Below are 16,939 nucleotides of genomic sequence, written 5' to 3'. Positions count from 1 at the left end.
TGAACAGAATCAACTTAGTAATTACAACTAGCTTTTAAATAAAGAAATAAAACATGGAGAAGGAAATGGCAACCCACTCCAATACTATTGCCCGGAAAATCCCATGGATGGAGGAGCCTGGTAGGCTACAGTCCATGCGGTTGCAAAGAGTTGGACACGATTGAGCGACTTCACTTTTCTTTAGAGGAAAGAAGTTGTTAATTTTGATTAAATTTATTGTATTCTTTTATATTTGTTATTCTTTGCTGCACAAAAAGTTTTGCCTGCACTCAGGTCATGTAGATATTGTCCCATGTTTTCTTCTAGAAATCTGATTGTTTTAGTTTTATATTTAGGTCAAAGATCAAACTCAAATTAATTTTTGAGTAAGGTATGAGATAAGTCTCAAGGTTCATAATTTTTTCATGTGGTTAACCAGTCATTCGGGCATAACTTATAAAGAAGCCTATCCTCTCCTCTACTAATAAGGTGACTAAATCAGGTTACTCTGTGGGTGTGGATATATTTCTAGGTGTTCTTTTCTCAACTGATATATTTGCCTAACATTGTGCAACTAACTCCTTCCTTAATTAATGAACCTTACAATTTCCTGAAATTAGGAGTGTAAGACCTCTCAGAACTGCATTTTTAAAGACTGACTTAACTTTTCTAGGACTTTTACATTTTTGTGTAAATTATGTGATAAGTTCAACCTACAACACAAAGACTTGCTGAGAAGTTGACTGCAACTGCATTGAATTTATATTTCAACTTTGGGCTATTTGACATTTTAACAATATTGAGCCTTTATTGAACTCTCTAGTAATAAGAATTCTTTAGTTTCTCTAAATGTTCCATTACTTTCAGTATGTGAGTCTTTCACATCTTTTACTAGAATCATTTTTCAAGTATGTGTATTTTTTGTAGTATTTATAAATGATTTTTAAAGTTTTCATTTACAAATGCTTCTGGCCAGTATATGTAAACACAAATAAATTTTTAGTATTAAAAATAATAATAAATAAATAAATAAATAAATAAAACAAAACTATAAGGACACATTGCCCAAACAGGTAAACAATGTTCAAGAAAACTCTTCACACATATAATATATGGGTTCCAATGTAAAATTAAGATCATGGCATCTGGTTCCATCACTTCATGGCAAATAGATGGGGAAACAGTGGAAACAGTGGCAGACTTTATATTGGGGGGCTCCAAAATCACTGCAGATGGTGACTGAAGCCATGAAATTAAAAGATGCTTGCTCCTTCGAAGAAAAGTTATGACCAACCTAGACAGCATATTAAAAAGCAGAGACATTACTTTGCCCACAAAGGTCCATCTAGTCAAAGCTATGGTTTTTCGAGTAGTCAAGCATGGATGTGAGAGTTAGACTATAAAGAAAGCTGAGTGCCGAAGAACTGATGCTTCTGAACTGTAGTGTTGGAGAAGACTCTTGAGAGTCTTTTGGACTGCAAAGAGATCAAACCAGTCAATCGTAAAGGAAATCAGTCCTCTATATTCATTGGAAGGACTGATGCTGAAGCTGAAACTCCAATACTTTGGCCACCTGATGCAAAGAACTGACTCACTGGAAAAGATCCTGCTGCAGGGAAACACTTAAGGCAGGAGGAGAAGGGAATGACAGAGGATGAGATGGTTGGATGGCATCACCAACTCGATGGACATGAGTTTGAGTAAACTCCAGGAGTTGGTGATGGACATGGAGGCCTTGGTGTGCTGCAGTCCATGGGGTCACATAGAGCTGGACACAACTGAGCAACTGAACCGAATGTAAAATTACTGCCCCCCAAACTCTAGGACTGGGCTGCCACAGGCCAAACTACAGGGAGAGAACACAGCCCCATCCATAAGCAGGAAATTGGACTAAAGATTTACTGAGCATGGCCCTGCCCACCAGAACAAGACCCTGTGTTCCCCACAGCCGGTCCCTCCTATGAGAAGTTTGCACAAGCCTCTTATCCTCATCCATCAGAGCACAGACAGAATGAAAACCACAATCACAGAAAACTAACCAAAATGATCACATGGCTCACAGCCTTGTCAGTCAAACTATGAGCCACCCAAGACGAACGGGTCAAGGTGGGGAGTTCTAACAAAACGTGGTCCACCAGAGAAAAAAATGGCAAACCACTTCAGCATCATTGTCTTGAGAACCCCATGAAAAGTATGAAAAGGCAAAAAGATATGACACTGAAAGATGAACACTCCAGCAGGTGAGCAGGTGTCCAATATGCTACTGGAGAAGAACGGAGAAATAGCTCCAGAAGGAATGAGGAAGCTGAACCAAAGCGGAAACGACGCCCAGTTGTGGATGTGTCTGGTGGTGAGAGAAAAGTTCAATGCTATGAAGAGCAATATTGCATAGGAACCTGGAATGTCAGGCCCATGAATCAAGGTAAATTGGAAGTGGTCAAACAGGATGGCAAGAGTGAACATCGACATTTTAGTAATCAGTGAACTAAAATGGATGAGAATGGGTGGATTTAATTCAGATGACCATTATACCTACTGTAAGCAAGAATCCCTTAGAAGAAATGGAGTAGCCCTCATAGTCAACAAGAGAGTCCAAAATGCAGTACTTGGGTGCAATCTCAAGAATGACAGAAAGATCTCTGTTCATTTCCAAGGCAAACCATTCAATATCACAGTAATCCAAGTCTCTGCCCCAACCACTAACGCCAATGAAGCTGAAGTTGAACGGTTCTATGATGACCTATAAGACCCTCTAGAACTAACACCCAAAAAAAGATGTCCTTTTCATCATAGGGGACTGGAATGCAAAAGTAGGAAGTCAAGAGATACCTGGAGTAAAAGGCAAGTTTGACCTTGGAGCACAAAATGAAGCAGGGCAAAAGCTAACAGAGTTTTGCCAAGAGAACACACTGTTCATAGCAAACACCCTCTTCCAACAACACCATATGTCTACATATGGACATCACCAGATGGTCAATACAGAAATCAGACTGATTATATTCTTTGCAGCTGAAAATGGAGCTCTATACAGTCAGCAAAATCAAGACGTGGAGCTGACTGTGGCTCAGACCATGAGCTCCTTAATGCAAAATTCAGGCTCAAATAGAAGAAAGTAGGGAAAATCACTAGGCCATTCAAGTATGACCTAAATCAAATCCCTTAGGATTATATAGTCAGATCAGATCAAATCAGATCAGTCGCTCAGTCATGTCCAACTCTTTGCGACCCCATGAATCGCAGCACGCCAGGCCTCCCTGTCCATCACCAACTTCCAGAGTTCACTGAGAATAGAAGTTACAAATAGATTCCAGGGATTAATCTGACACAGAGTGCCTGAAGAACTATGGACGGAGGTTCCTAATATTGTATAGGAGGTGGTGACTAAAACCATCCCCAAGAAAAAGAAATGTAGCCAAGACAAAATGGTTGTCTGAGGAGGCCTCACAAAGAGCTGAGAAAAGAAGAGAAGCAAAAGACAAAGGAGAAAAGGAAAAATATACCAAACTGAATGCAGAGTTCCAAAGAATAGCAAGGAAAGATAAGAAAACCTTTTTAAGTGAACAATGCAAAGAAATAAAGGAAAATAAGAGACTGGGAAAGACTCGAGATCTCCTCAAGAAAATTAGAGATACCAAGGGAAAATTTCATGCAAAGATGGACAGAAATGGTATAGATAAAACAGAAGCAGAAGCTATTAAGAAAAGGTGGCAAGAATACACAGAGCTATACAAAAAGGTATTAATGACCCTGATAACCAAGATGGTGTAATCACCCACCTAGAGCCAGACATCCTGGAGAATGAAGTCAAGTGGGCCACAGGAAGCATTACTACTAACAAAGCTGGTGGAGGTGATGGAATTCCAGCTGAGCTATTTCAAATCCTAAAAGATGATGCTGTGAAAGTGCTCCACTCAAGATGCCAGCAGATTTGGAAAATTCAGCAGTGGCCACAGGACTGGAAAAGGTCAGTTTTCATTCCAATCCCAAAAAAGGGGAATGCCAAGGAATGTTCAAACTACCACACAATCGCATTCATTTCACATGCTAGCAAAGAAATGCTCCAAATTCTCCAAGCGAGGCTTCAACAGTACATGAATGAAGAACTTCCAGATGTACAAGCCAGATTTAGAAAAGGCATCAAATTGCCAACATACATTGGATCATAGAGAAAGCAAGGGAATTCCAGAAAAACATGTACTTCTGTCTCACTGACACCGCTAAAACCTTTGACTGTGTGGATCACAACAAACCATGCTTCTGCTGCTGTTGCTAAGTGGCTTCAGTCGTGTCCAACTCGACCCCATAGATGGCAGCCCACCAGGCTCCCCCGTTTCAGGGATTCCCAAGGCAAGAACACTGGAGTGGGTTGTCAGTTCCTTCTCTACAACAAACCATGGAAAATTCTTAAAGAGATGCAAATACCAGTCAGTCCACCTTACCTGCCTCCTGAGAAACCTGCATGCAGGTCAAGAAGCAACAGTTAGAACCAGACATGGAACAAAGACTGGTTCCAAATTAGGAAAGGAGTACATCAAGGCTGTATATTGTCACCCTGTTTATTTAACTTACATGCAGAGTACATCAGAGTACATCATGCGAAATGTCGGGCTAGAAAAAGCACAAGTTGCAATAACCTCAGGTACACACATGACACCACCCCAATGGCAGAAAGCAAAGAGGAACTGAAGAGTCTTGAGAGGGTCAAAGAGGAGAGTGAAAAAGCTGGCTTAAATCTCAACATTCAAAAAACTAAGATCATGACATCTGGTCCCATCAGTCTCATCACTTCATGGCAAATAGATGGGGAAAAAGTATAAACAGTGACAGATTTTATTTTCCTGGGCTCCTGATGTCTGCTGACAGTGACTGCAGCCATGAAATTAAAAGACGCTTGCTCCTTGGAAGAAAAGTTGTAACAAACATAGACAGCTTATTTAAAAGCATAAACATTACTTTGCTGACAAAGGTCCATATAGTCAAACCTATGGCTTTTCAAGTATTTATGTACGGATGTGAGAGTTGGACCGTAAAGAAGGCTGAGCACTGAAGAATTGATGCTTTTGAACTGTGGTGTTGGAGAAGAGTCTTGAGAGTCCTTTGGATGGCAAGGAGATCAAACCAGTCAATCCTAAAGAAAATTAATCCTGAATATTCATTGGAAGCACTGATACGGAAGCTAAAGCTCTAATACTTGGACCACCTGATGGGAAGAGCTGACTCACTGGAAAAGACCCTGATGCTGGGAAAGACTGAAGGCAAGAGGAGAAGACTGTAAGACTGTACCTAACATTACTAACTAAACCAATAATTGCTAGAAATAATTATGATCCTGCTACACCATGATGATACCACATAAGTTCTTCTGCCACTTTAAAGTCAAATTCCCTTCAAACAACTCAGAACCACAGAGCCCACATGTCGCAACTTAAGACTGAAGATTCCTCATGCCACAACTAAGACCCAGCACAGCCAAAAAATAAGTAAATAAAAAAAGATATGTTTTAAAACCTACAACGAGGTATCACCTCACACTGGTCTGAACAGCCATCATCAAAAAATCCATAAAGTATAAATGCTGGTGAGGGTGTGGAGAAAAGGGAAATCTCCTACATTGTTGGTAGAAATGTAAATTGGTACAGCTACTATGGAATATGGAGGTTGCTGAAAAACCTAGAAATAGAGCTACCATATGAGCCAGCAATCCCACTCCTGGATATATAACCAGAGAAAACCGTAATTCAAAAGGATGCCCACACTGCAATGCGGCACTATTTACAACAGCCAGGACATGGAAGCAACCTCAACATTCATCAACAGAGGAATAAAGAAGATGTGGTACAAGTATACAACAAAACATAACTCAGTAATAAAAAGGACTAAAATAATGCCATTTGCAGCAACATGAATGGACCTAGAGACTGGCATACAGAGTGAAGTAAGTCAGTATGAGAAAGATAAGGATAATATAGCTTATATGCGGAATCTAGAAAAATGTTACAGATGAACTTATCTGCAAAGCAGAAACACAGTCACAAATTACAGATGTGGAAAACAAACTTACGGTTACCAAGGAGGAAAGGGGAAGGTGGGATGAAATGGGAGACTGGGATTGACATATATACTATATGACATATTACTATATATAATATAGGTAACTAATGAGAACCTACTGTATCGCACAGGGAACTCTACTCAATGCTCTGTGGAGACCTAAATAAAAAAGGGTGGCTATATGCATACACATAACTGATTTATCTTGCTGTACAACAGAAACATAACATTGTAAAGAAACAATTAAATTTTTTTAACTAAAAAAAAAATAAGAGTTTGGATAGGATCAAAAATCCATTCTAAAAACATGATCTTAAGATTTTAAAAATACTGTACACACAAGTAGCAAATACTATTTAAGTACTAAATAGTTACTTTAATTTTTTCTTGTTTTCTTAAGTTTTTATAATATAGATTGCTATTATAATAAAATATAATAAGAAAAAACTGTTAACAATTATTTTAATAAAGAAAAATCAAACAGAGCACCATTCAATTAAATAATAAAATGATGGGACTTTCCCCTGGTGGTGCAGTAGTTAAGAACCCACCAAGCAATGCAGGGGATGCAGGTTTGATCCCTGGTCAGGAAACTAAGGGGCTTTGTGGTGGCTCAAGCAGGAAAGAATCTGCCTGCAATGCAGGAAACCCAGGTTCAATCCCTGGGTTGAGAAGATCCTCTGGAGAAGGGAATGGATCCCCATTCCAGTATTCTTGCCTGGAGAACTCCATCGACAGAGGAACCTAGCAGGCTACAGTTCATGCAGTGGCAAAGAGTCCGACACAACTGAGCAACTACCACACACACACAGACAGGAAACTAAGATTCCACATGCTGCAGAGCAACTAAGCCCGCGAGTCACAACTACGGAGCTCACCAGCCACAACTAGAGAGCTTGTGCGCTGCAACAGAAGATCCCACAAGACGCAATAGGGACCCCACGCACCAGGTACCATAACTAAGACCTGATGCAACCAATAAATAAACATTTTTTGAAAATTTAATGAAACGATGACTTTTCTTTTTAGTAAGTACCTTTTCTTGAAAGACAACAGCAGTTTCCAGCCCGGGCATGATGTCCAGTAGGAGTCTGCAAGCTGCAGTGTTTAAAGGGGGCTCTCGGCTTGTCATCACATATGCATTCACCAGCTGTAAAGAAGAGCGATACTTTTCATCTGAAATTCAACCCAATCAAATTAATGAAGTCTAATAAATCCATACCATATTCCCATAGCTTGCCTAAAGAATATTAAAGACTGTAAGACTATACCTAACATTACTAACTAAGCCTGTAATTACTGGAAATAATTATGATCCTGCTATGCCATGATACCATAACAAGTTCTTCTGTCACTTTAAAGTCAAATTCCCTTCAAACAACAACTCAGCAACCACAGAAATTAAAACTCAAGAGTTATCACAAAAAAATCACCTCCCATCCTTATACTTTTTTATAAAGATAAAACAGGGCAAGACAAGCCTCCCCTCACCCCTCCCTGATTCTTGACAATGATTAATGAAAAAACTTTTGAGTTTTATATTTTATATATTAATAATGCTTTCTTTTTGGCTCTCATCAGATAAAAAAACACTGGATGTCTAAGTGGCACCGTGTTCTGTTACTGGATATACAATAGTGGATAAGACATAGTCCCATCAACAAAAGGTTCATAATCCAAAAAAGGTGACAGCTGGGAAAAACAAGTATCATAAGCACAGGATGCCACAGAAGCCTGGAGGAGATCATAAACCTTGCAAAGGAATCAGAAAAGGCTGCAGAGAGGAAGGGGCTCCAGCAAGAACATGAAGGACAAGGAGGAACAGCTAACGAGGGGTGAAAAGGAAAGGAGGCAAAGAGCAAGAACTAAAAATTGAAAGAACAAAGGCAGTGACAAACAGGTTTATAAACCAAAATAAGAAATTTAAAGTTCATCGTGAGAGCAATGGGAAACCACTAATGCATTTTAAGCAAGACAGTGAGTGCCATGATCACTTTTTGCATTTGATAAAGAATGGGTTGGAGGAAGACAAGATAAGAAGAGAAACCAATTAAGAGGCTATTGCAGTACCAACAGAGATATGGTGGTGGTTAGCCTAAGGTCTGGGAACAAGGGCAGAAAGAAGTCGAGGGATTTGTGAAGGCTAAGGGGTAGGGATCCATAAGAGCTGTTAACTTCACTGAATAAGAGAGCTTAGAGGAATAAAGGGGGCTTTCCCGGTGGCGCCAGTGGTAAAGAATCAGGAGATGCCAATGCAGGAGACTCAAGAGATGCAGGTTCGATTTCTGGGTCGGGAAAATCCCCTGGAGGAGGAAATGGCAACCTGCTCCAGTATTCTTGCTGGGAAAAATCCCATGGACAGAAGAGCCCAGTGGGCTACAGTCCATGGGGTCACAAAGATGAGTCAGACATGACTGAGCATGCACACACGCTAGAGGAATAAAGGAACTTCTAGCTGGTTAGGAAAGGACACCATTACTGAGCTAGAGAATAAGAGAAACAGACTACGGGGCAAGCAATTAGACATGCAGAACTCAAGGTGCCTTTGGGAAATATCCATGTGGGGATTAGAAGGTAAGCTGGAAGTGATGTGAAGCAGAGGAGAGCTACCAGTGAAAGAGAAGTAAAACTGAGAATTAAGATAGATAGTAACTACTGAGCCCTCATGTGCCAGGTTCTACACCAAGCACTTTTCAGACTTAATTTCATTCAAGGATTACAAAAATATTTTAAGGTTAATCACTACCATCCCCATTTTATAGATTAGGGAAATAAAGCTTGGAGAGGCTTAAGCTGCCCAAAGATCAAAATGTCAAAGAAGAGTAGAGCTGCATTTAAACCCCAAACATGGACCCCAAAGCCCATGCTCTCAAGTACCATGCTATTTGCCTCCAAAAACAAACGTAATTATTACTATGAATTATTACTATGTTTAGGGGCTGTAATACATACTTTTTCCCCGTCATTTACTCAACAGACCTGAGTGAAATAACTCAGGTTATTTAACTTCCTTTTCTTCCTTTCCTCCCTCCACTTGTCCAGTGCACAGCATGCACACATACAGTGTGCACACCCACAGTGTCAGTGCAGAAGCATGCTGCACACATCACTCTTAATTTTTCTATTCAGGAATCCAAGAGAACTTCTATATTTCCAAATTCAAAATCATCTCACTCCAGTATGAGCATAGATGCCTGGGGAACCCTCATCAATATGCAACTGAACACCAAAGAGAAAATACCCTGGCCACAGCCAGGACTTTGGTAATAAAGAAGTCCATAATTAGTCTTCTTTTAGTCTGGTATTGAACCAATACCAGATTAAAAAATCTATGCACTCTATTCCCAACTTTGTCAAGACCTCAGGATAAAGTAGACAATTTACAGAAAAATAAAGGTAAAGCATCTGTTGATGATAATCTCTGGAGAAAAGTAAGAAGGAAACCTACTGCATTCATGAAATCATCATTCTTGAAGAGTATTCTCAGCAAATGGCCCAGCATACACTCTGGATCAGCTCGACCTGCCGAAAGAAGAGGGGAGGAGCAAAGGAATGAGTAAGTCATCCCAGTTAAGCAACTCAGACCTCTGGAAAGGAACCAGGGTGGTTTTAAGTACCATTAAAAGGCCAGCAAAAATTAACAGAAACGAAGAAAAGATTCTCTTGATGAACTAGATCTCATAAGAAGCATTCTTTAAAACTAAAAATGACAAAAACTTCAAACACTGCTTTCTAACCTTCCCATCTCCCAGTATACTGTCTACACATCAAGGCCAAATTAAACAAATGAGCACAAGACCCAGAGTAGCGTCACTCAGAGTACACAAGGTCTATGGAAGAATCATAAAGGATCCTAAGAGAATGAAAACGCCTGACGTCCCAAAGAGAAAAAGGAAGGAAGCATAGCTTCTCTTGATGGGTGGCCTGGAGTGAAAACAGGCTCCAAGCCCAGTCTCTCAACTATAATGCCAACAGCAGCAGCAGTACATCCTCAAACCTGTAACAACAGGCCAGGTTTGAGGGAGAAGGGAGTCCCACCAAGCAATCACCAATGCTAAAGATAAAGTGAACTTGGTCATCTTAACTTCTGAGCTCCTAGAAATACAAAGGAGGCCAGAAATCTAGGATTTACTCAATACACAGCCTAAAAATGAAAGAATTTGCTAATCGTTGGGAAAATTATTGGTTTGCTTTTAAAACAGGTATCATCTATTTTATTTAATTTTCCTTTTAGAGTGTCAAGTTTAGTCAAAGGATACAGTTTCAGATGAAGATATAAGTTGCTGATAAAAAGTTTTTACCAACCTGTAATTAATACCCCAAAGTACTTCACAAAACAGAAGTTAGAGAATGGCATCAGAAAAACAAATGTAGACCTCAGATTACCTAACTTTCTGTTTATAAATTATGAAACTAAGACCCTTATTCTTTTTCAAAGAAATTATGCCTAGTGACAAATATGTTTTAATATAAGAGACAGAGAGGAAATAAATTGTTTTTAAATCTCTACTGAAAAAAGGCATTCTTCTCTCCCTTCTTCCTTGTTACCATTTCATCCTTTCCAAGGCAATGTCACTAAGCATGATCATCTCTTTTAATTCTTTTCACAATCCCATGAATTAATTTATTTTCACTCTCCCACTTTTTCTTGCTCTTACTGCCTTACTGAAGATGTGAGTTCATTAAGCAAATAGTTCTCAAAGTCACAAGTGGGGATATCTAGGACAAGAGCAGCAGGTAACATCACATAATAACTAGACACTCAATCTGAAATGCCTAGCTTACTTACATTTGGGAATAAAAGTCTAAGAAACAGAAGTATAACACTGGTACATTCAGGTAAATATACAATGTTCTTATTTTTATTAAGTTCCACTCATTCTCACTGTCTCTCCAGTTACAAGATCTGTCTCTTCTCTCCAAAAAGAACTGCTTCTGGTTTTATAAAGAGAAAATTTATATGACTTAAGTTGTGCCCCTGGTAATCTGCCTTCGGACATAAAATGGCAGTCTCAAGTCCCACATAGTTCTGTACTGTAGCAAATTCCATGCCAAACCAGGCTGGGTCTTCATGGCTCACTGACCCAAAGAAAACCACGTTAACCTGAGGTAGCATATTTTAGCTATTGGAACATTGAAGTAGACACCAAGAAGTCCATTTATTATTCAAGGTTCCAAGTATCAATTTCATAACTAAAAGGCATTAAATGCATTCTCAACCACATATCCCCAGTAGTAAAAGGATAATTATTGTTGTTAGAAAAAAGAATGCACACAGAGTATAACATCTTCTGGTTCAAAAGTCAAAAAGAGAGAACATTTGTTTTCCTTTTTAATCTTTGTAATCATTTCAACTAATAAGGTATATCCATATAATCTAATTCCTTTAAGTACTTGATAAATATTAAAAATATTTCCATTTTTCCAGGAATGTATTTTTTCTTGCTGCCCCCATCTTGAGCGATATTTTAAGAAATTCTATTTCAACTGAAAAATAGTCCTTATAGTAAGCAGTTTTCTTTTGTAAGAAAATTAGAACCAGAATTAAGAAAACACAGATCTCACCAGGATGCCGATCATCAAATGGGTCTGGATCCCCCTTACGATATTCTTCAGTTTCTTTTTCAATCAATTCAGACATCCTAATACAAAGGGAAGACAAGGTCAATGCTAAACAAGCATACAAAAAAAAGATGTACCACCACCTACAATAGTCAACGCAACCGTCAAGGTACAAAATAAAAGCAAAAAATTAGAAAGAGGGTGTTGTCCTGACAAACATAAAGATCTAACCAACCATCTCATAAAACAATTTCCACTCCCAAATTCATTCTTCTCTCCACCTCTCCTGTCTCAAAAAACAGCACTACTATCCCCTCAGAAGCCAAAAACCCAGGAGACATCCTTAAATCCTTCCTTTTTCTCCCATTCCCCATTGCAGTAATTCTTATTAGCTCTACCTAAGAAAATATCTCCTGACTTCAATCATTTCTTTAAGTCTTGACCAGAAATGTCCAGACCATACTGTTTTGGACTCGCTACTCTCAAAACAGCAGACTTCAGACCTCTTCTACTGTTTCTGACTTTTTTCAAATTACTTACCCTCTCTGTGCCTAACCTGTAATATGAGGATAACAGTGTCTATCTTAGAGTTTCCCTGAGGTTTAAGTTGATATATATGTACTCTGCTTAGAACAGAGCTTGACATCAGAACTACTTAGGTGTTGTTCCTATGAAAACTGGGAATCAAAAACAAAGGGAGGGTTCATGAGGGAGGGGACATATGTATACTTATGGCTGATTCATGTGGATATATGGCAAAAAACAATACAATATTGTAAAGCAACTATCCTCCAATTAAAAATAAACAAATTAGGGGGAAAAAAAAGAACAAATGGGGCTCCTTCAATGGCTTAGTGGTAAAGGATTCACCTGCAAATGCAGGAGACATGGGTTCATCCCTGATCCAGGAAGAACCCACAAGGTCCCAGAAGACTTGGAGCAACTGTAAGTCCATGCGCCACAATTATTGAGCCTGGGAGCTGCAATTACTGAGCCCATGCGCCCTAGAGCTGGTGCAACCCAAGCGAAGCTCACACGCTGCAATGAAGACCCAGCACAGCCAAAAATAAATAAATAAAATTATTATTTAAAAAAAATAGAAAACCAGTTAATCTAAGGCAAATACTGATGTGATGCAGCAGGAGGGAGCCTTCTGGAGGTAGTTCTCAAGTTCTATAACTTGATCTAGGTGGTGGTTTTACAAGTAAAGATTCTATCAGAGCATTATACAACACACAGTCATAGCTTGGCATCTGTAAGGAATTGGTTCCAGGACCTCCCAGGGACACTCAAATCCTCTAACTGTCAAGTCCTTTACATAAAAATGGCAGAGTACAGTTGGCCCTCCACATTCACAGATTAAAGCAACCATGGGTCAACTATAAATTACTGCACTGGCCAAAATGTTCATTCGGGTTTTTCTGTAACCTCTTACAGAAAATACTGTAGGAAATGACCAGTGAACTAACAGACCCACAGTCTGGAGGACGGTAGGCATTCTGCCCCATCTAAAACATACTTTTAACTCATCCTACTGCATCTTTAAATTCTCAGTCTAGCCTTGAAGATACTTTTTACGATCTTGCTCCATGTAATTTTAGCTTCCATTCCTAACATATATTCACCCTGCACTCTGGTGGAGCCCATTTCCTCCCTCCCACAGAAACATGCCGTTCATTCTCCCCTAGATAGATACCCTTTTCAGGCACATTTTCACTTTTCCTAGAAAACCTTGTCTTCTTTGCTTTTCATCAATATATATTCTAACAACTTTCAAGCCCCTGTTCCAAGGTACCTTTACCACATACTATATTGGAAAGCCCACTGGATTTGGAGTGAAAACCCAGTACCCAAACCTTAGCTTTCTACTGCCTGGCTATACAGGCAGTCTTTTTCAAGTAGCTCAGAGGATGGCTACCTTTTAACAATGTGGCTGTCAGTGATACTTTTACTAACAAATGAAGAAGCTGTCCTGATAAACAAAAGGTCCTCAAACACTTGAGTAAATAGAAGAAACAGGCTTATTCAAATTCTTTCCATTTTTCTAACCCCCAGAATATTCACAAACCATCTGCCCAATCTAGCACTTCACTACATACTATTCTGTACCACTACCCACTTTTTTTTAGATCCATTTAGTTGCCTCCCAGATAGTTATCTCCTTGAACATAGGGTTCTGCTGAATACCACAGTATAATGACAAAGTTCAGGGTCAAATATGATAAATAATATGAAATAATCCTGAAAATACAGTTACTTGTTTTTGGCCTCACCACACAGCATGCAGGATCTTAGTTCCCCAACCAGGTATTGAACCTGGGCCCTTGGCAGTGGAAGTGCTGAGTCCTAACTACTGGATCACCAGGGAATCCCCAAAAATAAAACATTAAAAAACATTTTTTGAGAAATGTAGTGAGTCTACCATGAACAGTACCATTTCTCACTCTCTCCTTTCAAAATTACACCAATCAATAATCCGCATGTTAAATGCACAATATTTAAGATTCTTTAATTCATATGGCTACATTTCAAGTAGCTTGTGATTAGTAATTCTTAATCTCCAATGCCTCTACAAATGAAAATCCACTTTCCACCAGTCAGCAAAAATCCTTTCCCTAAAATAAAAAACTGTACTTTCACATGTTTTGCATCTATCAAGAGCAGTTATGAACAAAGCATTTATCCCTGTTTAACCTTTCATAAGACCATAGTTCTCTTTATCTCTAGAGAATAGATCATTGCATAAACAAAATTTTTTTTCTGTTATATCAAAGATTAGATATTAAAGAGCCTGTTGTTTCAAAGGCTTCCTGTTAACAAAAATCATGGGTATCCCTCCCTAGTCTATTTTTCACTCTCTCTACTCAACACAGTCATTCAATAAAATCATGTACTACACAGTTCACTATGTACCAGGCAAAGGGCAAGTCTTCACTGTCTGAAGAGACACGAGGAGACACCAATAAAAATGGGAAGTACCTGCCCTCAGAAAACTTAGAGTTTAGTAAGGAGACACATGTAAAATGATAATTACAGTACAAGTGGTAATTAAAATGAGAGAAAGATTTTTTAATCAAAATATAGTTGATTTACAATGTTAATTACCACTGTACAGCAAAGTGATTCAGTTATACATATTTGTACATGTATTCCATTTTTAAATATCCTTTTCCATTATGGTTTACCATATGATATTGAATATAATTCTCTGTGCTACAGTAAGACCTTTTTGTTTATCTATTCTATATATAAAAGACTAGATTTGCTAACCCCAACCTCCCATTCCACCCCTCTCCCAACTCGCTCCCCTCCCCTCAGCAACCACCAGTCTGTTTTTCTATGTCCATGATTCCATTTCTGCTTCATAGACAGGTTCATTGGGTCATATTGTGTCATATTTTAGAATTCATGTATAAGTGGTATCATATGGTATTTAGAGACATGATTCTTGAACTGCTTCCTGAAAGGACTAGAGCTTGCCAGGCAGATATACCAAAGAAAGGCTTTTCAAGCCAAAGAAACAGCAAATATAAAGGCAAACAGACACTGGAAAACATGGTACTATTCCTCACTAAAAAAGAACAACACTATGAGGCAGAAAAAGGAAGTAGGGGCCAAATTATAAACAGCATTATAAGCCACTCTAAAGTTTACATTTCATTTTGTAGGAAAAGAGAGCCAGAAAAGAATTACGAGTTGAGGTATGACAATCAGATTTGTGTGTGAGAAAGATAAATCTTTCAGCAAAGAGGATGTTGTATTAGAAGAGGGGTAAACTGGAGACAGGGATAATGCACACTGCCTAATAAGTCAGCCAAGATATGATCAATACCTAATGAAGAGACAGGGAAGGGGAACAAGAGGAAGCAGAAATCCTCAGGGCTTTGGTGACTAGGTTGTGCTAGGAAAGGAATACACTAGGGAGGATGGTTTTCAGATTTTAGTTTAAAACCATTTGCACCAAGGCAGGGAGTACAAAAGCACACGCTGTGAATGAAGACGGAGGCAGGATGATGATAAGAAGCTCTATTTTGGACACAGTGTGTTTCAAGTGTCTGTGGAACAACCAGAAAAGGATGTATACACCAGTAGCTGAGAAATGGGTCTAAAATTTTTATAAAAAGGAGCCTGAGGTAGAAAAAGAGACTGAGAATAATTTTTTAAATCATGGACAGAGGTGAAACTATCTAGGTAAAATATCTAGCGTGAAGAGAGAAAAGAACCACCAACAAAACTCTGGAGCTAAAACACTGGCAGGAGAAGAACCTAGGAAAGAGCATGACAACAAAAGAGCCTGAGAGGAAAAGGAAGCAATTTTAAAAGCTTCAAGACAGAGACATAAAGACTAGTTCTGACAGGGAAAAAAAATGTATTTAGAATTCACAAAATGATAATGTTCTACACTATTCTCCCATGTTTCTTTTTTCTTTTTTGGCCACGTTGCACAGCTTGCAGGATCTCAGTTCACCAACTAGGTGCTGAGCCTGTGCCCCTGGCAGTGAAAGCCCTGAATAATAACCACTGGACCACCTGGAAATCCCCAAATTTCCTTTAAAAGAAAAAACACTGAGTTGGTCATACCTGGTAAGGATGGGTACCATGTCCTGCCCACTGCCATGTTCCTTTTCCCACTGCTCCAACAGGGTAGTGAGCTCAGCTTTGGAGTCCACATGGACCGCTACTGTAGTCATGGCTTGACCTAGGAAGAAGCAAAACAAACACACAAATGAACACAGGCAAATAAACCTGACGGACTTTCTACAAAAGGGAAAGTGAGGAGGGAGGGAAAAAAAGGATGAACAAACAAGGAAGATAAAAGTATGCGAAATTTAACCCTTGGATAATTTTATTTGTGGTACAGTGCAAAATCTGGGACTGGGGACCTGGATATTCATAAAGGTCTGACGAACAAGTCTGTTCACCTTTCTCAAGCTGTTTGCTAGACTTTGGGAACTGGATCAAAATCATGATTTTTAACCTTTCTGTGAGCAGGAATTCCTGAGAATCAGGCAAAACCTATGGTTTCTCTCTCCTCTCAGAAACACACATACATGTATCCCTGCTTTTCAGAAGTTCACTTTATGCCACATCATTTTTATGGCATCACTGACTCAATGGACACGAGTCTGAGCAAACTCGGGGAGACAGTGAAGGACAGGGAAGCCTGGCATGCTGCGGTTCTCTCAGCTCAGAGAGTCAAACACGGCTTAGCAACTGAACAATTTTTATGAAAGACCTATATTAGTATGTTTTTGCTAACCCAAAGAAATCTGAAGAGGATATTGTGTTGGTTTCGCAGCAAGCCATTCTCACTGCTGCAACTCCAAGCAGAGAAAGGCGCCACCAA

General features: G+C 39.2%; 1 protein-coding gene across 9 annotated transcripts in view; it reads right to left on the bottom strand.

The window, feature by feature from the left end:
* The window catches only part of DCAF1 (DDB1 and CUL4 associated factor 1), a 101,385-nt gene that overhangs the window by 69,031 nt on the left and 15,415 nt on the right, over positions 1-16,939 (bottom strand). For all 9 annotated transcript variants that reach the window (XM_055557408.1, XM_055557409.1, XM_055557410.1 and 6 more), the window contains 4 exons: positions 16,174-16,291; positions 11,596-11,672; positions 9,479-9,552; positions 7,067-7,180 (listed from right to left, as the gene is read on the bottom strand). In XM_055557408.1, coding sequence (XP_055413383.1) covers positions 7,067-7,180; positions 9,479-9,552; positions 11,596-11,672; positions 16,174-16,291 — 383 coding nt within the window. The remainder of the gene's footprint in view (positions 1-7,066; positions 7,181-9,478; positions 9,553-11,595; positions 11,673-16,173; positions 16,292-16,939) is intronic.

The sequence above is a fragment of the Bubalus kerabau genome, chromosome 20, assembly GCF_029407905.1.
Source record: "Bubalus kerabau isolate K-KA32 ecotype Philippines breed swamp buffalo chromosome 20, PCC_UOA_SB_1v2, whole genome shotgun sequence".
NCBI classification, from domain to species: domain Eukaryota; kingdom Metazoa; phylum Chordata; class Mammalia; order Artiodactyla; family Bovidae; genus Bubalus; species Bubalus kerabau.
This window is presented reverse-complemented; position numbering and strand designations above follow the sequence as displayed.